This window comes from Gymnoscopelus braueri (assembly GCF_963280865.1).
Source record: "Gymnoscopelus braueri genome assembly, chromosome: 22".
NCBI lineage: Eukaryota > Metazoa > Chordata > Actinopteri > Myctophiformes > Myctophidae > Gymnoscopelus > Gymnoscopelus braueri.
This window is the reverse complement of record NC_137624.1, coordinates 33228380-33255991: the sequence shown is the minus strand read 5'-3', so window position 1 is coordinate 33255991 and position 27612 is coordinate 33228380. Positions and strand designations below refer to the sequence as shown.

General features: G+C 41.0%; 2 protein-coding genes across 2 annotated transcripts; both read right to left on the bottom strand.

Annotated features, from left to right (window-relative positions):
* Window positions 1–2247: 2247 nt before the first annotated feature.
* LOC308078769 (torsin-1A-like) lies at window positions 2248–7516 on the bottom strand. The gene is made up of 5 exons (XM_080420113.1): window positions 6815–7516; window positions 5078–5343; window positions 4758–4933; window positions 3178–3305; window positions 2248–2930 (listed from the first exon to the last, which is right to left on the bottom strand). Exons 1-5 carry the CDS (start codon window positions 7179–7181, stop codon window positions 2710–2712), a joined length of 1158 nt encoding a protein of 385 aa, XP_080276239.1. The 5' UTR covers window positions 7182–7516; the 3' UTR covers window positions 2248–2709.
* Window positions 7517–16510: 8994 nt separating this feature from the next.
* LOC308078063 (fructose-1,6-bisphosphatase 1-like) lies at window positions 16511–23117 on the bottom strand. The gene is made up of 7 exons (XM_080419124.1): window positions 22836–23117; window positions 20840–21002; window positions 20059–20151; window positions 18957–19097; window positions 18344–18481; window positions 17727–17846; window positions 16511–17205 (listed from the first exon to the last, which is right to left on the bottom strand). Exons 1-7 carry the CDS (start codon window positions 23006–23008, stop codon window positions 17017–17019), a joined length of 1017 nt encoding a protein of 338 aa, XP_080275250.1. The 5' UTR covers window positions 23009–23117; the 3' UTR covers window positions 16511–17016.
* Window positions 23118–27612: the final 4495 nt, after the last annotated feature.

Sequence of the window (27612 nt, the reverse complement as noted above, 5' to 3'; positions counted from 1 at the left end):
TAAACTTCTTTATTCTCATTACACATGAGAGCATTTATTACGTGATCCGCTTCAGACAGAACAGTAAGTTGTCAAGGCGATGCGACGCATCTGTTATCTTTAGACGAGAGACGGCAGAGTTGAACTTGCATCAGCGTTGCCAGATGTTGTGAGAGAAATAAGCAACCTGATCTAGGAAAACAAGCCCAAAAGAAGCAACTGGCACTTAGGCCATTATGAGCACTTTAATTAAACCGTTGTGAGCATGTAGATCTGCTATTTATTTATTTTGATCTTGAAATAAAATGTGGAATATTTGGAAGATTTTTTAAACATTCTAACAACACAAATCTGGTACGAGGCTCCAGCTGGCACAAAACATTATCAGATGGGGCTTATAGGGATAAATTAGCCTAACTTGGGGGTCCATGACAAAAAAATATTTGAGAACCACCGGTTAAAATAATTGAACAATTGTGAAGAAAGCCCAAATAATCAACTACACTTTAGAAACAAGCCCAAAAAAACGCACCCCACAGCTACCAATATTTACAAGCAACTTTACAGAAAAATAAGCCCAAATTCGCTTATAATAAGTGGACATGGCAACACTGTTCAGTACGGTGACGTTGAAGTTGGATGCAGCCTTCCATATTAATCATGTCCTACACCTGGTCATATGCAAGTCTCAGGGATATACGAACCCCTTTGAGAATTGCACGTCATTTTGTGAGTACAGAAAATACGCCCTCCTTTACGAACTTTATTTACCGCATATTTACGAATTAATGAATCGGGGCCAATTGTCACTAGCCTAGTAGGCCTACACACAATACAGAGATTGGAAGGCAGCTGTTCTGCTAGATGTGACGGTTCTACGGACCATGTGGTTATCACAGCAAGGATGTTATGGTACCACATTATTGAGACAAAGTAGGCCTACTGTAGATCCCTCTAGGGTAGTAGATCTCAAACTTTTTCACATCAATGACCCACAAATTGATTATGTATTTGGCCGCGTACCCCCATCTGAACAGATTTTGTGCCAGGGACTTCCATAAGAGAAGATGTGTAAAAAAAAAAGATTCCTTTTTCTTTTCATGATTTTTTTAAATGGGTAACCGGAACCTTCGGCACCAATACTCTGCCCATTTTTTTTCTCGGCCAGAGTGTCCCGGAACACTGGGCCGCTTGGTGAGAACTTGGTGAGAACAGTGGGCACCAGCGAACACTTGGCCCTTAGTGTTCTGGAACACTCTACACCTTTGAGAAATTCATACAAATTAGCGAGACAGAATAATTGTTAAATTGGCAAATTTTGGGGTTAGGGGAGAAAGAATATGTGCTTTGCCTTTCTGCTTTATCGCCACGAGGCAGAAAAGTTTAATAGAAATTGGTAAATTGACACATTTTCGTGACTAAACAATTGAATACATGTGCTTTGAAATATGGTCGGAAATTATTTTAACATTGTATATGAATGCAAATGAGACCTTTGGAAGGCGTTTAGCCTGGAAGCTGATAGCTCAGATGATGACCTCAAGTGCTAACTGAAACATTACCACATCAATAGTATGCCGCCTAATTGATTGTCTGACTGGATTGCAAAAGTATAACAGTGTAAAATATGAAGTTAGGATCTAGTTAGGCAAATAACATATTTATGCCTCCAGACTACAGCCCCCAATATTAAGTTAGGAACTAGTTAGGTAAATCAATTATTTTATATATGCTTTCAGACTACAGCCGCTATTCTTTTTTCCCCCTCTTTTTTTTCTTCATAAACACAGGTTCTCAAACATGTTCATGTCAAAAACCCATTTTGTGCCAGGGATCCCCATAAGTGAAGATTTGTGTTCAAATCTTCAGAAGTATTCCACATTTTTCAAGATTTTTCAACATCTTTCAAAGAAAATTAAAAACGGCTATTTTTAGATAGCTGAAGCAGAAAAAAAGTGTTAAAACTGATTTTGATGTGATCCTTGATGCGGTTCCAGGGGGGTCACCAGCAGCAAATAAAAATTAAAATAGTAGATCTACAAGCTCACAATACGTTTTATTTAATATTTTATGGCAGTTTAACAGACAATTCAAGACAATACAGAAACGTAACATAATTGATTGATTAATTGATTGAATATTTTATAAGACAAAAATTTAAATCAGCACTAATACATTTAAGATACTTTGTCTAAAAGGTCCATCCAAAAAAGTCATTGCGGTCTTGTTTCCATTGAGGTCCTTGGTATTCAGAAGAAGATTGATTGATTGATTGATTGAATACTTTATTAACAGTTTGCAAAAATTACAAAGGGTTATACAATAATGCTGAAAGGATTATACAAAATAAAGCCATGAGGGCTTGTTTCCATTGTGGTCTTCAATTCATCAAGACATATACAGTAAAGACATACAATATTATACAAAAAATCATCAATACTAGGAGCGGTAAAAGTACAGAAAAATAATAGGGGTAATTTATTTTGGCAAGTTAGAAGACTTGCATATAGGTGCTCTTTTATGGCGGTTTTGAAGGAGGGTAGGGAGTTTTGATGGCTGGTGGTAGGGCATTCCACATTGTGGCATGATAGTAGAATTAATTCATCCCCATGTTTGTGCCGAATCTGGGGGGAATGAGATCAGTGGAGCTTCCTCTGGTGTTGTGTCCGAAGAAGAAGAATTATCCCTTTAATATTTATCCAACAGATGTCGAACGTTACAGATAATAACCTAGCTTGATTTGTACTGTAAGCACCCTGTGAGAGAGAAGACTTTCTCATTCTCCGGGAAATAGCCACGGTCTTTGGCCAACTTGTCGGCCACGTATTGGGCTGGTATGCCCTTGTCTTTCATCACAGCCTTAGCACACAGGACAACATGCTGCTTTTCCAGAGGGAGAAATGGTACGAAGAAGTCCACCAGGTTCTTGACTACCAATCCGCCATGACCACCTACACCATGAGGTTGAAAAAAATACATGGGAAGGGGGGGGGGGGGGTAGTCAGTATTTGTTTTTATGTATCCCCCTCAATACAAACATTTTCTGCAAATGTTCGCATATTTTCTCCAGAATGCCTACTATGACATGCCCAGAATAGGGACGTTGGTTTCATGTGCTTAATCAAATTTTAATGACAATGTCCCTCTCTTTATACAGTATAGGCATTTCAGTAACGTATTAATGTGTAATGTAATCACTTTGCTTGTTGTTGGTCAAAGCCTCAGAAAGATTCTTTTCCAGGTCTTTCAGTTCAATCTTCTCTCTGTCTCGTCCTGATTTCCAGAAATCCAGAGTTGTGTTTACGATGCCGTCTCCTCCAGCATTACTATTACAAACAAAATATAAAAAAAACAATCACAATTGTGTGTTACAACAAATCTAATAAGCAAGTAATTTTTTTATTGTGCACACCAGGGGGTAAATCATGATTTTGCTCTGGGCAAAATTAGATACATTTCAGACTATGTAATTTTGCGTACTAAATAAAAAGGAAGGATGGATACTGTGGATTTAAATCCTTCTGAACCATTCATTTTGATTGTTTTCATAATTACAAAGAAGATGTATTGGTGATGGTAACTAGGCCAAGCTTGAAGGATTGATACTAGTACTACATCAGAGGATGAGAAACACATCCATACACTGGAATTAAAGCTGAGGAAGACTTTCCCCACTCTCTTAACCACTTAAACCCTAAGTTTCCCCCCCTTTTTTTTATCACACACATAGGTACAGAATTACAAAAAGGAAATAATATAGAATTTACAAATGTTCCTAGTGCATTCAATGAAACAACTAATACATCTCAATAAGTGAACCCTTGCAGACAGAGTGGCACATCCATAGAAATAATTATTATTTGCCTAGCACTGAGATTGTGTTGGCAGTGAGAGAATTAGCAGAAGTAAATTACAACATAAGTAATTCAACCAATACAGTATGTCACATCAGCAATTCTAACAGAGTTTGTGTTCATTCAACCAGTTGATTCCCCTGATAAGAAATAATTGTTATCTAAAGGGATTCTAGGCAACATTAAGCCTAAAATTTAAAGATATTTATATATATATATATATATATATATATATATATATATATATATATATATATATATATTGCATTTTTCCCCCTCTATCAGCCACTATATAATGATGCTGGGGTGTTTTCCTGCATTGAAACACAGTCCTCTTTCTGAAATCGGTATTTTCCCTACTGTTTATGTTTTGACATCTGGGTGTCCGGGACGTAAATGAAACGCACGCATGTGCGCGCCCGTGTGAACTGTTCGAGTGAAACCGAATGGAACCGAGTGCAGCCGACAAAAATGGAACGAGCCGGCATTGTTTTCTGTGGGCAGTTTTTACTTTTTACTTTCGGTTTTAAAACGCTCTCAAACTTCTTTTTTTGAGGCACGGAATTTACTTTTAAGATATCGTTTGGATAGAATGTAGTTGTTTAACTTCATATATGTGGTCAATTAATCATGACAGAGCCTATTTAAAAATGTAAATTCAGAGAACCGGCAGGGGCGGGCAGTGACACGTATATATCCGAATAAAGCAACCTATTTTCGGCATGGCCCCTTCTAAAGTCCCCCTGCGTCATATTGGCTGGGGATGGGGAAAAGGAGCTACTGATTGGCTGAAGGGGACTGAACTGAACTGGCTGAAGGGGTTGTCAGTCAATGGTACTAACTGTTTGACAACAGTTTTTTTCTTTTTTTGATCACTGAACTTGCCTAGAATCCCTTTAAGACAATAATGAGTTTTGTCTTCACCTGATGAAGATAAATATAGCTTTCCGATAGGAGATTCCATCCAGTTTATCATAGTAATCTAAGAAGGACGTAAAGCTGTCAATCAGGTCAGGAGACATCTTGTCCACCTCATCAAAGATGAACATGGAGGTCTCACAGCTGATGACACCGTCTCTGATCTGATCTTGTAACTGAGACTGGGGATAAACAACAGACAAATGCAGAACGATAACAAACAATTGTATCTGTGTAGTCAGAAAGAACCAGTTGTCCCAGCGTAGTAACTTTTTAACAAAAACTAAAAAAGGATTTATTGATTCTAGAGCTAGATGTTACAATACCTTGTAGGTGTCAATGTGACTGGCGTGTGGGAAATGATGTCTAGGGTTGAAATAATGGATAAATTTGCTGCTTGCGCCCTCTTTGTAGATGTTCTCAGCTATGAGTTTGCTGACAAAGGTCTTCCCTGTACCAGTCCAGCCATGGAGAGAAAGGACCAGGGGCTTCTTGCGCTTGTCGTCGTTCATGAATCCAGACACAGCTTTCACGATGACGCGTGATGCTATATGCTGCCCAAACAGCTTGAGCTTCAGGTCAGCCTCCAGACCTAATGAATGCAAAGTATAATATCAACATGATTACAAACATTGTATCAGTTTGTGTGGTAGAGACTTGACATGTGACCTTCAAACTTCTCTTCACTTTTCCTGAATTTTCCCTGTGAATTTTTTTTTTCTTGATTTGCCTTTTAAGAAAGAAGTTCAGGCTGCTACGCTGCCCTCATATCTAGAGTTCGGCACGGCCGATCCGACCGATCCGTTAATGCCGACCCATTAAAAAAAAATTACATTTCCAGCCAATATTTCACAAAATGAACATTTAGACAGGCTGCTATTGCTAAAGGATAAAAGAAAGCATTTAGTTTCCTTTCAGTGTGTTCAAAGAAACGAACAGATCATTATGGCAGAAACAACAGCACTTTATGGACTCCAGGATCCAGGCGCTGATGCCTCGGCCTACGAAATAAAATACTAAACATTTGTGTTGCCAAGTATAGGCAATGGTAGGCATAATGTTTGACCTACAATACACATTCCACAATACCAAAGTGGCTTTTATATCATAACAATCATCAGTGAATAGAAGTCACATCCTGCCACCAGCACCTGCACGTCCTCTCTAACTTTATTGTATAAAAGGGCCAAGTGGATGGCAGAGTTCACACCAACTATAAAATAATTACAATGGTGAACGATATAGTTATAGTTATTGTTATAGTTATAGTTATAGTGCTCAGGATGAACGGCCATTAAGTCAGGTATAGACATCTTTGAAATAACCTTCTACCTGGCAGCTCATACTATGGATCCAATTTGCTCACCATGTCTTTAAACTCTTTTTTCCACCACTGTTTGGAAAGACACCATTCTCTTTGCTACAGTAGGTAGTTGGTTACAGCTGCGGTGCATGACTTCCACCTTGCACTGTCCCTGCTGTACTTGTACTTGTGTGGATTTAGCTAAGGCATTCCTGGCTAATTGGCTATCCTCCAGCCCCAGGTCGCTTTGTGCCCACTTGAGCTGGAGCCAACCTCGATTAGGTTAGTGGTTCTTTTATATATGATTTTTTTAATATGAAGCTTTTATTTGGCGCACTGCCATTCTCTGTACTGCTTCTTTAATCAATAATAACGTGACACGGTTTGGCTGACAAGATGTCAAGATTTCATAACACCGCACAACCTTATTGTTCAGTAACAGTGGTCTCCCCGTCTCTCCAGCTCTTCATTAAACAGAAAATGTTCAGGGTCATTGAAAACAGTACCTTGTTATGAAAATATGGAGTTAACCGTTAAATATAAACATTGTAATGCCAGATAAATCTTCCAAAAGGAATGATTCAGGTCCAGATAAAAAGGCAATAAGGTCGAGCTGAACTTTATTCCTTTATTCCAAACTATTCACCTGCCTCCAATAAAATCAAGGGAACCCACTGCATATAATTAACTCTCAACAATATTAACGTTACCTGTGTTCAACAAACCAAACATTGGTGTATGTTGTTATTATGAATGTTACCTGTTTTGTTGAAAGAGATCCAATACGGTCTGCAGCATTCCTTAAAATAACAAGATATCGGAGTGTAGGCCATTGCCGCTATCGCTGCCGCTGCCCCGAACGCTGCCGTTGCCACTGTCGCTGTCGCTGTATTTGTCAGATAAACTGTCGCTGCCTTTGCCGCTGTCGCTGTCGCTGTATTTGTCAGATAAACTGTCGCTGCCGCTGTCGCTGTCGCTGTATTTGTCAGATAAACTGTCGCTGCCTTTGCCGCTGTCATAATCATACTCTGTTTGTCCTCTATGGCAGTGTTATATGGCATGTTGGCCAGTAACACCAGTACTAACATCAATGAAGCAGCTGGCTGCTTGTGAGGCTGCATTTCCATCGATGTCACCAACTTCTTAACAATAAAATAAACGTCCTGTGCCACAAAACTATGTTAAAACCCGCAGCACTGATTCAATCCCTGTGTTTAAATGAACAACATGAACAACGGCGATCCAGAAAATCACTTGACAAGAGGAGACATTCTCTGGGATTGACTTCTGCGTTACACAAGTAGTAACCTCGATCTCCAGGCTTTTATTTTCCTTCGCGTTTTGCTCAAAAAGAAAGCCAAGCCCTAGACCAAGCTGTTGAAATTAGGAAGTGGGAGTCAACCTTTCATTTACACAACCAACCAGAGTGCAGTGGGCGTCGCCCGTCAATAGGAGTCCACGGATGTTTTCTCTGAGATGTTGAATCCCCCCCTCTAGACCAGATATGAGACTGGCTGGGGCAGGCTACACAAGTAGTAATACAAGCACACACACACACGCACACACACACACACACACACACACACACACACACACACGCACGCACGCACGCACGCACGCACGCACGCACGCACGCACGCACACGCACACGCACACGCACGCACACGTACACGTACACGTACACATACACATACACACACAAACACACGTGTGTGTGTGTGTGTATGTAAGGCTTATTACTTCATTAATCCAATGAAATGAAATGTGAGTTCTCTTCACCTCTCTCTAAGCACAGCATTGCCATTTTACTTTCACTTTCACATATGCTGCGCAAACAGATTTGATCTACAAGCATACATTTTTTTGCAAATAACTGTGTGTTCTAACTTGATTCTGTAGTAGACGGGGGTCATCAACATGTCCGTACACGGACAAACATGTCCGTGCAAGACATGTCCGTGGCACATTTTGGTTATAATGTGTACATATCTATCCTAAATATTCAAAATAATTTTTTTAAATAATTTGTTTGAATGATTTTGGTGGCTCGTAAAGTGTCCGGATCAAGTTATGCTCATTAATATGTTGCTGGAGATATATATGTATAGCCTACCTACCCTATAATGTATTATTGTGCTGCTTGAACAGTGCTGTGTCCAGTGTGGTCCAGTTTAGTTTGCTGTGTGCTCATGTTAAGAGCTTCAGCAACAATCAGCGCACCTCTCAACACCTGCACATTGATTTATTACTGTACACTGGAGCCTGCCAGTCACAATGTGTCTCAATTTGATGCCTGAAAAGTCATGGAAATGTGGGACTGTCCCACGCAAAGGGGGACATCTGGAATATAATTCTGGAATATAATTCTGGAATATAATTCTGGAATATAATTAATGTGATCTGAGTGCAGCTTTGTCAGTGACAAAGCTGCACTCAGATCACATTAATTATATTCCAGTTCTTAATGTACTTTGGTGATAAAGAAAATCTATTTGGTACAAATTCTCAGATCCAGGGCCATCAACTGTGACCTTTTTGTCAATATACAATAATATTCAGCTTCAAAGATTAGGACATGGAGCTAACTTTAAACTGAGGCCATCTGTTCTAAAAAATAAAAAACAAAAAATAAATAAATAAATGCATAGAGTAACGTCATGAAGGGCGTTTTGATTACCGTGATTACACATATTTTTTCACCAAATCATAAGTAACATAGTGATACAGTATGACACAATACCTTACATGCTCATTCTGCATGCATACAGTTCACATAGAAAACAGAACATTCTCTCTGTTCAGTGTATGTTTGTGCAGAGACCTGCAGACATTGGCGCCAATCCTGTGGGTGCGGGGGAGCCCGAGCACCCAAGGAGAAAGCCGAGCAACCACAGGGAATGTGTCGGTCGGATGACTATTGTGTGATGCTTTGTAACGTGCACAGGATGCATGATGTACAGTACCTGGGCTGATACTGTGTGTTATTGTGAACAGATTTCTGTCATTCAAACTCTCTCCCTGTAATCTGCAAAGTCCTTATGTCAGTTATGGTTTCATCATCAGCCAATAATCAAATTGTATGACTTGAAATGTAGTAAAAAAAACTAAAGGTCCTTTTGCACACTGAGACAGGTGCGTAGGAGCAGGCAGCCAGTGCATGAGACAGGAAAGAATGCTGATCGTGCACACTGTCTTCACTTGTCTTCATTTCTGATTAAGGGGTGAAAACTTGGTTGATGTGTGTGTGACTTGTTGTTGAGTACCCTACCCACCTAACATAAATCGGCATATGCCTGCAGAGATGGTGGTTGCAGAGAGGAAGGTGTTGTTTGCAAGGCATGTGGTTAGGTCCTTTCTCAGTGCTAGACATGACATACAGCCTTCTTTGTGACCACATCCTCTGCTCTCATGAGAGCAGAGGATGTTTCATATCTACCCACACGCACAACCGTTAACTTCACCTTGTCAAAACAAGATGACGCCGACATGCAAAGCGACGAACTTCACCCTGTCAAAACAAGATGGCAGACAGACAAGTCAACTTGCTTGGTCTCCACACAAACAACCTCTGATTTCCTATACTAACATATCTGGTCAAAATTCATGTCAGATCCTGTGTCTAGGTGAGACATGACCTTTGACACGGTCTAAATGTCTCAATAGAAGAGCAGGGAGACAAAACATTTTATTCATTAAAAAAGCCTGCAGAAACACCTACGAAAATAGAAATGACTGAGGAACCAGAACTAAATACTTGTACTCCTATACACCCATACAAGATGTAACAAAGAGGCGAGCGGAGGGGGAAGCCAGAAACACGGCTAGGGTGAGAGCAGAAGTGTGGCCAATTACATTTTAGGGGAGAAAAAAGAAGCAGCCAACCTAACAGTATTGGAAATGTACTAAACAATCTAATACTCAAGTAAAGTACAGATACTCAAAATCTGTACTTCAGTACAGTACTACTCAAGTACATTTACTCCGTTACTGTCCACCACGGCTCAACAGGCAGTCTGCGTGCAAAGTTTCACACCAGCAGTGCCCGAGATTAGATGTTTACGGATGGAAGGACTATAAAGAAAATCTATTTGGTACAAATTCTCAGATCCAGGGCCATCAACTGTGACTTTTTTGTCAAGATAAAATAATATTCAGCTTCAACGATTAGGACATGGAGCTAACTTTAAACTGCGGCCATCTGTCCTATAATTTTTTTTAAATAATAAATGCATAGAGTAACTGTCATGAAGGGCGTTTTGATTACCGTGATTACACATATTTTTTCATCAGATTATAAGTAACATCTGGTGATTACCTTACATGCTCATTCTGCATGCATACAGGTGACATAGAAAACAGAACATTCTCTCTGTTCAGTGTATGTTTGTGCAGAGACCTGCAGACATTAGCGCCAATCCTGTGGGTGCTGGGGAGCCCGAGCACCCAATGAGAAAGCAGAGCATCCACAGGAAATGTGTCGGTCGGATGACTATTGTGTGATGCTTTGTAACCTGCACAGGATGCATGATATACCCGCTCTGATACCGTGTGTTATTGTGAACAGATTTCTGTCATTCAAACTCTCTCCCTGTAATCTGCAAAGTCCTTATACCAGTTATGGTTTCATCATCAGCCAGTAATCACATTGTATGACTTGAAATGTAGTTAAAAAAAAAGGTCCTTTTGCACACCTACTGGGACAGGTGCGTAGGAGCAGGCAGCCAGTGCATGAGACAGGAAAGAATGATGATCGTGCACACTGTCTTCACTTACAGCAAAAAAGTATTTTATTGCGAGTGCAATGTTTCCAACTGACATTCATCAGGTATTTCTGATTAAGGGGTTAAAACTTGGTTGATGTGTGTGTGACTTGTTGTTGAGTACCCTACCCACCCAACATAAATCGGCATCCATGCCTGCAGAGATGGTGGTTGCAGAGAGGCAGGTGTTGTTTGCAAGACATGTTGTTCTTTGTGACCACACGCTCTCATGAGAGCAGAGGATGTTTCATACCTACCCACACGCACGAGAGCAGAGGATGTTTCATATCTACCCACACGCACAACCGTTAACTTCACCTTGTCAAAACAAGATGGCGCCGACATGCACAGCGGTGAACTTCACCCTGTCAAAACAAGATGGCAGACAGACAAGTCGACTTGCTTAGTCTCCCCACAAACAACCTTTGATTTCCTATACTGACACATCAGGTCACAATTCATGTCAGATCCTGTGTCTTGTTGAGACATGACCTTTGACACAATCTAAATGTCTCAATAGAAGAGCAGGGAGACAAAATATAACCGTCCCAATTGGATAAGTTATATTGTATTATATATACTCTACCATACAGATTCAAAAAAATTACATTTCATTCATTAAAAAAAAGTTACATAGTGCCTCTTTAAGTAGATCTCATAACTCTTGTTTCAGAGAAGTAACTCTCTGAAACCACCTGCGCTGATGTGCTTGTAGAACCACTACCTTATACAAAGCCTGCAGAAACACCTAAATGAAAATAGAAATGACTGAGGAACCAGAACTAAATACTTTACTCCTATACAACCATACAAAGATGTAACAAAGAGGCGAGCGGAGAGGGAAGCCAGAAACATGCTAGTGTGAGAGCAGAAGTGTGGAAAAAAGAAACATCCAACCTAAAAGTACTCAGTACTTTACAGCCTTCTTAGAAATGTACTCGAGTAAAAGTAAAATATTTGTCTCGGAAATGTACTCAAGTAAGAGTAATAAGTATCAAAAAATCACACCCTGTGTGAAGTGGGCGGTGTCTTGCTAGCTAATCACAATACTGAATGGAGTCAACCAATCATGTACAAAAGATAAATACATTTATTGAAACACTCTTTATGATGGACGAAACCATAACTTTAAAAAAACCAAGTTATGTTTTTTTTAAAGTTATGGTTTCTTATATAGGGCTATGCACATGTGTCATGTGACACTGGCCAATCACAGTCCTGAATAGATTGTGATTGGCCAATCACAGCGCAGGATAATTGTACAAATTTCCAAACCTCACTTATAGGGGCGGTTTCACTTCCCAAGATAATTGTACAAATTTCCAAACCTCACTTATAGGGGCGGTTTCACCGCCCAAAAAAATCTAATACTCAAGTAAAGTACAGATCCTCAGAATCTGTACTTAAGTACAGTACTCAAGTACATTTACTCTGTTACTGTCCACCACTGATCTTGAAGACCAGGCCCATTGTAAGTTGCTGTACTCTGTCCTCAACCCTAAGCCATCCAATCCTAGCAAAATGAGCAGGGGTTAAATGGGTTTTGTGATTGAGGCCAAGAAGTAGCCTTACTAGGTTGTTTTGGGATGTTTGGAGCCTTGTTTTTAAGGCCTTGGTGGTGTTGTGATACCATGTGGAGCATGCATAATCGTAATAACCTTGTATGAGGGCCCCTGCAAGAATCTTCAAAGTATTCTTACTGACTAGACGGCCAATCCTATACAAAAAGCGTGTTCTTTGGTTGACCGTTTTGATCACCCTTTCGGCCATTTTACTTTCGGAGAGGTTTGCCTCCAAGATGGAACCCAGGTAGGTAATTTCTTCTTTTCTTGTAATAACATCATCACCTGCTTTGATCGTGAAACTCTCAGCCTTGCTAAGGTTAGTACTGGACCCAAGGAGGATGGATTCAGTTTTACCCAGGTGTAATGATAGTTTGTTGTCGGAGAGCCAGATACGGATCGTGTCGAGTTCACAGCTGAGAGTTTTCTCAACCTGCAGCCTGTCCCTGTCCGAGACCAGCAGAGCCGAGTCATCTGCGAACAGGAACAGTTTGCAATCGCAAGCTGAAGACATATCGTTCACATATATCAGGAACAGTAAAGGTCCTAGTATACTTCCTTGCGGAACACCACAAGTCACTGGGAGGGGAGGGGACTGGGTGCCGTTTACATCCACCACTTGTTCCCTCCCTTCCAGATAATGGCAATGCGTGCATTTTAAGTCCAACGTCTGAACACTTGCTATTGCATCCGACAATGTAGCACCGTCGTACCATTGCTAAATTAGAGCGACCGACAAGTTAGAGATGGAAGAGAGAGCTATGGGCGCTGGGGGCGTGTTCTCTCCTCCGCGTCATCAGTGCCCATACCCTAGGTGGGGTTGGCGAAAGGGCCTTTCTGTGTGGAGTTTGCATGTTCTCCCCGTGTCTCCTAGGGTAGATACCCTCACAAAAACATGCAGTAATCCTGGTCACTATACTGCCTCCCCCTGGCCAGCCGGGGCGCCTGATGGAGGGGAAGGGAACTGGTTGGAATAACGTGTTCCTTCCACACGCTACGTCCAACCAGGGAAACTCTCCCCTGTCAGGTGAAAAGAAGGTCAGTTGGCTCTCATGCATTGAAGGAGGCATGAGCTCGGCCCTGGCCTCCCTAGGTTGGCAGACTCTTAACTCTGACGTCACTACGCCCAATCCCTTATAGCATCTGTCAGAATATTAAGAAAATATCTAGGGACATTAGAATCAGACTTATTCAATTTAAAATACTCAATCGGTTTTACTGGACTCCTTCAAGGTTACATAGAATTGGACTAAAAGTGTAGTCTACAGTTTTACACACATTATGCTGTATGGTCTTGTTCTATTATCCAAGAATATTGCTCCCAAGTAGGACATAATATTTTTTTTTGACATTATGAACATTTACTTCATTTTCAGCCCTAGACTTTTTGTTGGGTGATCCTCTGCTACTCGCTAACTAAGGAATCTGATGTTGAATGGATCCAGACCAGTGTTATGGTGGGAATGCAGATCATAAGGAGGGGGTGGAAGATGTCAGGGGGACCCTCTGTGCAGGAATGGCTGAGCTGGGAAAGGTTGCAGCATATGAGCGTTTATCTTCCGGGATGCAAAAGAGATCAGAGGCGTTTGTACTGAAATGGGGGAAATATTTAACTTGTATTGGGGAGGCGTGAGGTCTTGGGCCGGATTTGAGGCCCATATGATCTGCTGGCCTTGCGGCACACGGTGTGGGCGGTCTTGTGGCGGCTTGCTGGCCCAGTGGAGGGCACACTGGGCCTGGGTGCTGCCGGTGGACACACGCCGGGGGGCCCATGGGTACGGCGTGCCCGCCACTGGTCCTGCTGGCCGCAGCCGTGCCGTCTGTCTGCCCCTCTGTGGCCTTGGACCTGGCCTGGGGGTGGCCGCAGGCTGGCTTGGGGTCTCAAACCTCAAACCTCTTTAAGTAGGCCTATGTAGTTGTGGCACATTCATGTATTCGGTTGTGGGATCCTGTTGTGGACTGAGTGAGTGAAGTCTGTTGGGTCGAGATGTGCAATGCAAATGATGCTTTACTAGCACTAGAATACCAGCACTCAAGGAACTGTCCTTTAAGGCACTTAAAATAACTTATATAATAAGTTGAGTTTTCATGAACTGTGTACATACTGCTTACAAAAACTGCTCAAAAGAATTAAGGGATCAAAGTGGGTCAGGGTACTAAGTGTTCCCTTAATTATTTTGAGCAGTACTGTATATTTGTATATTTGTAAGTAGGCTATGTATCGCCGTGTGCAGGTGTGTGCATACATGGATATATTCTTTTATGTGTTTTTTGTTATTTGTCTTGTGGGATATTTGTATTGATTTTCTGTCTTTAGTAGTTTGTAGTATGTCTTAAAAAAGGAAAAAGCGAAATAAAATATAAATCAGTACAAATATATATTTATTTTAAAAGCCTGTTACTGCTCCCCAGTGGCCGTGCTGCTCCTTACACCCAACTGCACCCAGGTTGGATTCAATATTCAAGATTCAATTGTTACATCTATTCTATACTACTACAACCCTGTATTCTGTCACTATAAATGAAAATCGAGAGAGAGAGAGAGAGAGTGAGAGAGAGAGAGAGAGAGAGAGAGAGAGAGAGAGAGAGAGAGAGAGAGAGAGAGAGAGAGAGAGAGAGAGAGAGAGAGAGAGAGAGAGAGAGAGAGAGAGAGAGAGAGAGATTGGTTTAAAATGAAAAAGAAAAAACAAGTAGAAATGTTGGACTCAGCATGGTGCTATAGAGGCTATGGGTCAGTAGTGTTAAGCAATCTGCCCATTAGTTCATATAGTGCAATGTTAACATTTCTGCCTGAGGGCTCACCCAAATCGGTTGGTGTTAATCTTTCAGGGATCATGAATGCTCTGAGCTAGTTGTAATTCTAGCCAGTAGTTTGCAAATATCAGTGTTGGACCACCGACTATTTATTGCCATCCTTACACAAGTCTGAGATGTGTAAGCTCTATGACAAAGGCAAATCAAAGTGTATGTCAGGCAGGTAGGTAGGTAGGTAGGTAGGTAGGTAGCCCTTGCCCTTCACTAAACAGTTCAACTGGGATACATTTGATTAACCTAATTCTGCTTTTTCATTGCTGATTCAACCAAAAAGTTCATTGATTTCACAGAGCAGATGATGGCAGTGGCAGCGTTCAATGAGCAACAGATGGATATTTCATAAAACATTATTAAATATAAAAAAGGTAGACATGATGCACTGGACTGGCTCCTTGTACTGTAGCTACAGCTATTACTGTTTCCAATCAACAAGCACAACTTTTGACAAAATATTCAACTTTATTTCTTACTTCATGTACCTCTTTTATTAAGATTTTAACCAGTTTATATATATGTGTTCTCATTCAGATCAGTACATTATTTCATCCCATACTTGGAGTAAGGTTTTGTGTAATGGCCACTAAAGTGTGATCACCATTGAGAGAGACCTTTCTGTCACTTTGTATGTGAATGTTTTTAACACCAAAACAGTTCATTTCAAATAGCAGTTTTGACACTAGGTGGCAGTGTGAGACCGTGGGTTACACCAGGGACTGTAGTCAGAAGCACATATGCTGTTTTCTCCTTTGAGAGGAATTCAGTGAAGATAAGCCATGTCTCCCTGTCTCACCTTTTGTTCCTGTATTTCAGGATATGGGTGCTGCAGCCTGGTACCTGTAACATGCAGTTTATGCTTCGGTTCTTCCAGGTAGCTACAAACATGGGCCCATACTAGATTTAGACTATTAGAGAATGTATTTACAGGCAGGGTGGTCTGTTATACAGGGTTTATGTTTTGTTACCATCTCCGGATCTACTTGGTGTCACTCATCTGTGTCACAGATGGGGCAAATAGGCCATCAGCCATCAGTTGTGAGTCATTTTCGAAAACCTGGAGGGAATTTTCACATGACAAGCATGAATGAATGAATCCATAGTCTTTAGCGACCCTGTTTCACTTCACTACCAAAAGACATCTTATATTAAAATGGGCACGTGGCTGTACATCACAGCAAAAGGAAAAATGCCACAAAACATAACATCCGGATATGATTGGCCAACTGGCCAAGCTTCGCATGACATATAGCTCTGATCAGCGCAACCAGATTCTCAAAAGAGCCATTAATGTCCCTCCCACCACACACACAAATATGAAGGATGCAGTTTTTTTGTTTTAATTTATTTAAAAATCATGGTCAATCTCCACTAGTAAGACACAGCAACAGCCACCTAGCATTGACACAGTGTGAGGCTGCATAGTTGAGGTTGAACATTAGCATCTATTGCCTGATTTATACTTAGTTGTGTATCGTGTCTTGCACCAAAAATAGCCGATATACAAGCTATCTGTGTGAGACACCGGCACGCAACTAGTATAAATCAGGCTTTCAGACCCATTATTTCATTCCAGTTTGCTGTTCTTGATCAGTGCAGTTATGAAGATGAGAAAGTGTCAGAGCGACCCTGTCCAGTACTCAGCCTGTCCACGGTGCGCGTTTACATCAACCACTAAGTTGTTCGTTGACCCGTTCAGATAGCACCAACTGAAACCAAGATAATTTTTCAAAAATGAAAATTGAATCATTATCTCAGTCATGTGTTGTGTTTTTTTAAGATGCCTATACTGAACAGCGCTGTGGCGACTGCCATCAACGGAGGTGAACGCTTCAGGGGTTGTGTTTCTTGAAGATGCTGATGTACTCCTTGACGTCGTCCGGGGAACCCATGACCACGGGGACGCGCTGGTGAATGCCGGTGGGCTGTATATCCAGAACATTCATGGCTCCCGTCGTGGCCATGCCTCCGGCCTGCTCGATGATGTAGGACATGGGGTTGCACTCGTACAACAGCCTTAGCTGGACCGCACAAAGAAAACAAAGCAGAGAGGAAACAGTCAACACATGCTAAATGCTAGAATAGCTGCAAAGTGGATACTAGACACAGATTGTTGCCATTCATTTGTTTTAAATCATCGCCGTCAGGTGGAAACCTTGTCATGTTCAAAACCCTTACTCCAGGAAATGGAAAATTCTGTGTTCCATTGGATCCTATGTAGTTGCTATTTAGCCACAAGCTGTATTTTTTTCATTAGTATTTATAAAAACCCAAACACAGATATAACCACTTTAAACCTGGCAGTCCTGTTTTGGGTACGTCATTAAAAGGTCAACACACAAGTTAAAAATAGCCGATCCTCAAGCTCACAACGTGCCACATTGCGAGCTTAGATTTTTTGCTACTTTTGTGCGTTGCTGTCATACGACAAAGTAGAAAATAGGGTGTTAAGTTATGGGGAAAAAAACATAAAAAGATGAAGTATGGAGATATACTAAGGTTTCTGCCCGACAGCGATGATATGCAGGTTGTTGCACTTCACCTTGCCCTTAGGACTCTTGACGTTGGCGGGATATAAGAAGATTCCTCCATACACTAAAGTACGGTGAACATCAGCCACCATGGAACCAATATACCTGCCACCGTATGGAGCACTGCCATCCTGCAAAGAACACACACCAATGTCAAGCGAACTTTATAAGCCACTGTGACCAATTCATAATATTCACACAATATGGACTCTAACAAAAAGCCTGAGTGGTAATTTAACTGAGAGTTAAAAAATGTACCCTTTATGGGCCTGTGAGGGTCAATTTCTTATGTACTTGTTCAGCCGTGCTCAAAGCTTGAATTGAATATGGATGAACCATTTATTTATAAATATAATAAAAACTTGAGTTTAGCTCTCACATACCATGAGTTCTTGTATCATGAGTTCAGTAAATCAAGTCTAATGTGCTAGTTTCAGCGAAAAGATTTGGTATACGGGGAAAAAAGGAGCCAACCAAGTACAGAGCCCTGGGGGACCTCGGTCAACTAAGTAAATGGGAGTAGGCTATACAATAGTGGTTAACTAAATTAAATATTGCTTTCTATATACAGAAGGGTGCAATATTTAATTTAAGTTCCAGATTTAAATTCTATTATGTATAAAGTCACCTCTGGGAATTTCTTCTTCTGCAGGTACTCCGTTACGTCTGGATAGAAGTGCTGTGCATATCCTTCATTCAGACTGTAGATCTTCCCCTTCTGCTTTATCTTAACATCTCGATCCACCAGGATGAACTCACCAATGGCCTGGAGAACACACATGAGAAACCTGTCGGTTACCACAAAGACAACTAATAGAGGATATGCAGTAGACTAGCAAAACAAATTCAAAACATTTAAATTAGATTACAATTAGTTAGGCAATCATAGTTGGTTATACAGAAGGCATAGCTTGCAATTGGTTCATGTTAGTAGGCTGTGTTATGGTTAAGATTAGGCATGGGACTGGTGTGGTTTAAGTAATGTTGACGTTGGTTCAGCTAAGACACTGTTAGTGTAATGACTTAAATTCATATAGTGCCTTTGAAGAAACTCAGTATGGTTTAATTCACCAAATGGGTTTGGTGAATTTAAAGGTAAGGATCTGGAGAAGGCATTCACCATTTGATAGTGAGAGCATTTTGTGTTTCTCCAGAGCGCCCAACGGCTTAACAGCCTTTCCTTTACTAATGCCGTTCTATGGCTCAATACCAGCTACTATTAACATAATGCTTTGACTCACTGGATCCAGCATGAAGCAGTTGACTCCTTGGCCAGTGGAGATCACCATCATGGTGGCGCTGCCGTACAAGGCGTAGCCGGCGGCCACGAGGTTCCTGCCAGACTGAAGAGCGTCCTTCTCACACGGTTCATCATCTGTTGTCTGTGGAGAAACACAGAGGAAAACTGATCTATTCCTCACTTTAGCCAACCTTCCACATTTAACTCACGTTAACTGATACTATACTGATTTGAAACATTTATGAGTGAGCAAACACATTTCCTAATAATGACGACACTTTCCCTTCTTGAGATTCTAATCTTGATCTTTCTTGACCTCAGACTTCCCAGTAACTGACTTCATTGACCCGTCATCTTAGGTCACCAGGTCATTTAGTGCACTGCTTCTCAAGTAGTGGTCCATGGACCACTAATGGTCCATGGCATGATTTACAGGTGGTCCATGTCTGTCTTTTCTTGGCTATAGTGGTGGTGGTCAGGGACAGAGTCTCATGTCATTTTCTGGCTCCAACCTTGCCCTGTACATACTGTAATACTATAATACTAGTATTCTTCAGGTATGCCAGTGTGGCAATACCACTCTCACTGAGATAGCCTACATCGTTACAAAAGGTAAATTACATTTTGCTTTTACTGTCTGAAAACTCATTCAGAACTTCACAAGGGACTATGTTTCATACACGTCTCTTGAAAGAGTCTGTGGAGCTGATCCTCTTCTGTAGTAAAGCTTGAAGTACTTTTGGAATTGAAACACAAGCCTCCTCCAATGACCACTGATAATGTTTTTAATTCCACTGTCCTCATATCACACAAATACCAAATGACTAAGTTTCTCCAAAATAAAACAACATGCAATGATGAACAAAAACAAAATCTTCAGTTTATACATTACTGAATGGACAACCAGGGACCACATGAAATACCTTCACGGACCACCAGTGGTCCACGGAGCACCAGTTGAAAACCTCTGATTTAAACTTACGGTCACGTTCAGTCAAATTTACACAGATTATTTGTAAGACATGGTGAACAATAGCTGACTAAATCTTAAAAGTTTTGTTTCATGCAATATCACAAACTTTCAACTACTGTGGCTTACAAACCTTTTTGTAGATTGCGAAGATTGTTCCAATTGATACAAGACAGTCAATGTTGGATGAGCCATCCAGGGGATCGAAACACACAATGTATTTGCCCTGGAAGTTAAGAGAAAGAATACCACTGTGTCACTGTGTTGAGGAAGTACAGGAGCAACATGATACTGAACCACACGCACACGCACACGCACACACACACACACACACACACACACACACACACACACACACAGTGTGTTACTGTGTTACTATACTTGTGAGGATATCAATCAATAACCTGATGAAGGCCAACTGTGGCCAAAACGTTGTACCATGTCATTTTTTCTCTGTGTTTTAAAGTAAGCTAAACACTTAGTAGCAGTCGTGTTCTGCTGACTTTTATTCTTTTGAACTGTCACTTTGTGTCCAGCACCAGCAACAAAGTGGATGTGCGCGACCCACTGTTTTGAACTAGATAATAACTCCTGAATCAATAACCCTAAAGCCGAAAATAGCTGATGTACAAGCTCACAACTTGTTGTGAGTGGTGTCAAGCTATATTCAGTGCTTGACACCGGTACGCAACTTAAGTACGAATCGGAAGGACCACGAAATGTGTCCTCATAATGTCTACTTCTCAAATTCTACAATACTTGTGGGGTCATTAGGCCCTCACAAGTCACAAGTATAGTAATATTCGCACGTTCGCACGCACGCAGACACACGCACACGTTGCACATAATCCGAAAGGGCAGTGGTAACAATTTATTTCCTTGTGTGCACATCATGGGTTAGTTAGCAGACATACCCGTTTATCTGGTTCCACAATAATGGCGTGCTCGTCCTCCTCTGACACCAGCACACAGGAGGTGAAGGAGGACTTGATCATGTTGATGACCAGGTCATTGGACAGCACGTCCAGCTTCTTCACCTGGTCACCTGTCACGTTGGTGCTGCCTGCAATACCATATCTGGGTTAGAGGAGAGGACAGATAAGAGTTCAGCATTACACCAGTGGTTCTCAAACATGTTAAAAGCAGTTAGTGCTCAAAAATGTTTGTGCCAAGGACCCCCAAATTGATATATATCTGGCCGTGGAACCCCATCCACAAAGGTTTTGTGCCAGGGACTCCTAGAAGAGAAGATTTGCGTTAAAAAAAATCTAAATTATTCAAAATGTTCGATATTTTTCAAAAAATCTCAAAAATAGTAGATCTGCAAGCTCACAGCGCGGCATGAAGTGACACGCTGTGCACTTGTAGATCTGCCATTTTTGAATAGCCAACCTATAAATGTATAAAGTGGTTAAAATGACCGTGATGGTGTATTAACACATTTTACTGGGGACCCCCTGGAACCACCCCAAGGACCTCTGGGCGTCCCCGGATCCCACTTTGAGAACCAATGTGTTAAAGGACACCCCAGATTAATATGTATTTGGTCATGGAACCACATCTGAAAATATTTGGTGCCAGGGAAACCCCATAGAAGATGTTTGTTTTGTTCTAAAAAATGTTTCAAAATACATTAAAAAAATCTTTCTAGACTGTTGGAAAAAAGAATAGCCGATCTGTAAGCTTGCAGATCAGCTATTTCAAATAGCCAATGTATAAAGTAGGGTTAAAGTGGTTAAACTGATTTTGATGCTTTATTATTAGGCTATTACATTTGGCTGGGGACCCTCTGGAACCCCCTCAAGGACCCCTGGGGGTCCCCGGACCTCACTTTGGGAACCACTGGATTAGACAATGTCCTTTTACATGATAATAAAATATACGAGGTACTTAAATTCAATGACATTTGCTTTTTTATAAATGTATGTGTAATACATTGTGTGCATATGATGAAGGGTGGGGGGGCGTGTCCTGATGGAAACAGTGTAACAGTATGTTCTGTTTCCTGGATGATTACAGTCTGAACACATGTACACATAGTTCACCTTTGGACAATGCTCAGAGTTAAAACTCTACTATAATATTTCACAGGCTTATAGTAGTAAACTATAGAAGCAAGACTTTAACTAGCAGCCAAGCAAAACAGAAACTGCATGGCCATGGACTGAAACTTACAAGTACAACAAACAAAACAAACACGTTTTCCTTTTAAAACATCCATTCATTCACTGACTGACTGACATTCTGCTATCAAGTGTTTAATGCTTTGATGTTGATGCATCCACACTTCGTCGCACGGCGGTGTCGTTTGCCGAAAATAACAGATCTTCAAGCTCATTACAACTTCAGTCTGTTTGTGTTCTGTTCTTTAACTGCAATGACACGTCGCCCGAAAAAAAGCGTACAATTGAGCCTGACAGTTGACACAATGCATGCTGCTGTAGATATGACCATTGAAATTTTAAATGGTCATCTGCAGCATGCATAATACCGAAACCAACATAGTGAAAGTCATAATAAGCACTTTGGTTGAAAGTAAACAAAACTTTCATTTCCCAAATTCCCATCATATCCTCTTCCTCGCGGTAGTAGTAAAGCCGGGTTTTATACGTCGTCGTACGACGGTGTGTAGTGTAAACGAAACTATATCGCCGATCTCAAGCCCAGAACGCGTCGCTGTTGAGCGGAGCGATCGATGAGCTTGTAGATCTGCTCATTTCAAACTATGAAAGCTATGCTGCTGCTGCTACAATCATACTCTACTACTACTTAGCCTGGGATCAAGACTATCATAGATGTATTTGTGATCGATTTTGATAATATGCTAATATCAAAATCGATCAAATGCATCTATGATGATAGTCTTGATCCGAGGCTAATAACATTAATACTCTCACTCTTTCTACTCACAGGTTGGCGATGCCAGCCTTCCTGACGGCGCTGGAGATGGCTTTGACAGCCGTGCAGATGGAGTTGAGCAGGGTGGTCAGCTCTCCCGTGGCCCCCGGTGCCTTCCTGCCCTCCTCCAGCACGAACCTGGTGAGGGTCACCACGTTGGTGTCAAAAACACCCTGATCGGTCATGATGATGTCTGTGTGTGTGCCTGTGTGTGAGAGGGTGCCTGTGTGTGTGTGTGTGTGGAGTGCAACTTGAGCCTGTTTCTGCTTCAAGTGAAACAGCGAAGGCTAGTTTCCAAACTTTAAAAAGAGGACTCACTGCTGGGTAGAGAGAGCTATGGGTGGAGATAGAGAGAGAGAGAGACGGACATGGGTGTGATGCTCTCTCCACCAATCACAGCTCTCTCTACCCCTCAGGGTTAGGGAATGGATTGATCCCAGCTTGGCTGTAAAAGCAGGGTTGAGACCAAAGTTCAATGATAAGGAACTTTGTTTTACTCAGCACTAGATTATTAAGTATGGCTTTGTTGTTATGGTCCACTTCAAACCCAAATGCTCACCACCTTTTTGTTTTATGTGACTTGAAGTGTTTGTTGATTTTGAGTTGTGCTTTTGTTAGATTGATTTGAATGTTGCATGGAGGAGAACTATGAAAATAATTTGGAATTAACTAAATTACTATTAGTCACAATTTAGCCTAAACATGACTGCAAACAGGTCATGGTACGTCTTGGAAAGATTGCCTGCTCATAATAGATTTGTATTCCAGTGAACATGACACTACGTCACCTTGTTTCTTTTGCAGTATTTTACTAAAAGGTGGATGGGAAATGGTTTGCCATTACCAAACTCTGAGGTCTCAGCATGCCTTGCTACTAGGAAATTGCATGAATGCTAATTTCTTTGTGTTCTCTCTTCACCGGTTTGGTAAGATTCCTCATAGGCCTATCTAAGTAACATTTTCCATGACACTGAATATACCTTTTTCACAGCAGCCACTTTGATAAAATATTAAGATAAACACAGGTGTTACCAATGATACTAAATAACCACTTTCAACCTGGTGTTCCTATATTGGGTATGTCATATATAGGCAAGAACATTAAAAAAAAATCTTTACAAAAAGTTAGTTTTTTTTGGAAAAGGGGCCGCTTAACCCATTGAAACCGGGAAAGCACCTGCGTCATTTTAGATTTTATACGTTGGCTATTCAAAAATAGCAGATATACAAGCTCACAGCGCGTCACTTTGTGCCGCGCTGCGAGCTTGTACATCTGCTATTTTTGAACATTTTTGAAAAATCTTGGAAGTGTGAGAACTACTGATTAAGAAGGCATTAAGTACTGTAGAAGCGGCAGGTCTTATTAAGTGGTTAAGATTGCATTCCATTTTGGTCAAGCAGATAGTCAAGGTGCTGGTATTGGCTTTGCAACACTAAATGGAATGGGACTTTAATTAGTGGTAAGTAACACCTGTTTACCCTGTCAGTGTGGCTGCTGGAAAAAAAGGTCTGGGGACGTGTTCATGGCACCCTTTATGGATAGCCATGGATGGTTGAAAGTATCATCGTCTTGTTTCATATCTAACCACTCATTGTTTATTTAAGATAATTGAGATGCAACAAACACTTTAAGCCCAGTCACAGATTTCACAGATTTTATTGAAGGGATAGCCCCTTGAGATGCAGCATCTCATTTCCGAGGGGGTCCCATCAAAACATGAACAACAGACATAGATACATACAATACAAGTATACATTCACACACAGAAAGCTTGCTCACCCACCCCACCAACCACCACACGTCAGCTGTTAAACAGTAACAAATACATCAGTGTTTATATCCCTACAAGTAAGTCAATTTAGAAGCATAAACAAGTTGTATCAAGATGTGAATATAGGGAAGTCCTGAAGCGACAGAAGGATGTAATGGATTTAAGTCTAAGAGATAGAGGAAGATTATTCTAATCAAATGGAGCTTTGTAGCAGAATGACCTACGTCCAGCCTCTTTAAAAATGTGTGGGGCAACAACGTAAGGATATTGCACAGTCCCACAACAATAATTTGCAACGCAACTCTTTACAACTTTCAACAACCCCAAACGTGTGCTGACCTGGCTGCAATGGGTCAGTGCAGACTGTTGCAACTGGTTTCAAGTTGCAACAAGTTGCGTTGCAAATCTTTGGTGTGGACAGAGCTATACCACTTCTGCTCTCAAAAGAGCAAACACAATCTATCATCCTGTTCAGAGCATTTACATGTAAATGTATGTACATGTTAATTGTACATGACCTTATAACATTAGCCAATATTTAATTGCATTTCTGGGATGGGAACTTTGTGTTCATTCAGATTTCAGGGGTAGCCAAGGCAATTTCAGGCCAACCTCTGGACTTGCTACTGAATTGGATTAAGCATGCCTTGTCTGCATGTGTGCATGCTTTGTCTGCATGGCCCTCAATTACTTGGAGGATAAAGGTCAAATTCTCTTGTCCCAGACTATCCTAACGTACCTGTCTGACACTATTGTGTGTGTGTGTGTGTGTGTGTGTGTGTGTGTGTGTGTGTGTGTGTGTGTGTGTGTGTGTGTGTGTGTGTGTGTGTGTGTGTGTGTGTGTGTGTGTGTGTGTGTGTGTGTGTGTGTGTGTGTGTGTGTGTGTGTGTGAGATACTGTATGTGCTTTGACAGCCTTTTAACACGGAAGAATCATGTTAACCACTTTCAAGCCTGGCGTCCCTATTTTGGGCAAGTCATGTATAGGTGAACGTTTCTTTTTTTAATTCCAAAAATAGATCAACTAGCTCACAACACGATGCGACACGTTGTGAGCTTATTCGTAGATCAGCAATTTTTTGGGTGCAACACCATCGTATGATAATGTATAAAATAGGGCTTAAGTGGTTAGACAAAATGTGTTTAGATGACAAGGTTTTAAGTCCACAACAGTGAGAGAGCAGTTTCACAACAGGGACCCTTAATGTGGACTTTGAACTTGCAGGGTCTCTATGAAGCATGACTATATGACAACACTGTGAAGTAATGACGTGCAAGGGACAAAACACATTCAATTTAGTGTTGGATGTGCTGTAGATATGTATCTGCTGAGAGGGAAAGCTAATGGCCAGCTATTGAAGTGGGCAGATTCTGTAAAGATTTTTAAAAGGCAGCTGTAAACCTATCTCTTCCGTTTCTGCCTTTGTGATAGCAAATGGACATGGCTGGCAGCACTATAGCTTATCACAAAGACCGACTCCTTGCATATTTACTCACACACATGGAGGACAAGTATTCAGTCAATGCAGAGTTGGATTTGGGGATTCATTATGCTTTATTTAACAATATGAAGTGTTATGAACCTTAGCGTCCCTATTCTGGGGTGATCATTCTGTGAAACAGCAAAGTGACTCTGAACAACAAAGTATCCAGGGTTTAAGTCATATATACTTCTGTTGTAATGCGACACGTAGTGAACTTGTAGATCTGCAATTTTAGCAAATTTGTTTCTCTAAAATTTGAAAATAAATGGTTTAATAAATTGAAAATGTTTTAAAAATAAATGTAAATTGTGAAAAATCACCTACAATGAAATACCCAACATAGGGACACCAGGTTTAAAGTAGCTAATATTGTATATTGGATGTTATTGTTGAAGTGTTGTGGCGCATTTTGACCAGCAGATGGCAGTGCTGTGTTGAGAAGAGGTCCTGAACAGACTTGGCACCCACAGCACTAAAATGTGGTATTTCACTGGCTAAAACAGAGGCCCCATTGAAAAGAAGTTTCAAGTTTTTATATTGCACAGTGTCTTGAGTTCTTGTGGCTCATGGATAGGAGCTGTGCCTGAGGGGTGGTGGTGGTTGGTTCTGGTACTGTTTGCCAGATGGTAGCAAGCAGAGTGAAGCCTCCTGTTAGTCCACTATCATCTCCTTTGTTTTGCTGATGGAGGTTGTTATCCTGACACCATGGTGTCACTTCCTCTCTGTACATTCTCATCATTGTCTGTGGTCATCAGGCCAGTGATGGTGGTGCTGTCAGCAAACTTTGCCATGGGGTTTGAGCTCCAGCAGGGGCAATTCTAGGACCAGACCTTTAGGGGGGCTCAGCCCCTAAGCCTCTGGATAACAATTAATAGATTCACATTGTACGATATTTAAATTTACAACAGTAATACTTTTAGTGAAGTACTGTATGGCCTTGACCATGTATCCACTTTCTCACATTGTGTCTGTCTGTCTGTCTGTCTGTCTGTCTGTCTGTCTCTCTCTCTGTCTCTCTCCTACTCTAGCAAAAGACAAACATAACAACTGAACAGATAATTGATATTTGATTTATAATAAAAGCTATAAAATATAAATTCATAACATTATTTAAATTGAATTGGGTTGCTGTGGGCAAAACAGACAGATAATGTCATTTTGACTTTAGCCTAGGCCTACTCTCTCACCTGAATTTGGGTATTTTCTTGATAAAGTAAATCGTATGAGGAACAGTTTAAACAAATGAGACCTATTCCATTTTCAGCTAGCCAGATCTACAAGGTCACAACAATGTGTTGTTCCGCGATGCATTAGCCTGTAAACTTTTATTTTTAAAGAAAAAAGACAGTATTGACAGATGCATGCTGACAAATCTTTTCTTATGGGGGTCCACAACCAAATACATACATTTGAGGGTCCTTGACTTGAAAATGTTTGAGTAACACTTTACAATCCACAAAACATTTAGGATGCAAATATGCAAATGATTGAGAAGTTAGTTTTCATGACAGGACTATTTCCAGAGGAAGCTTTC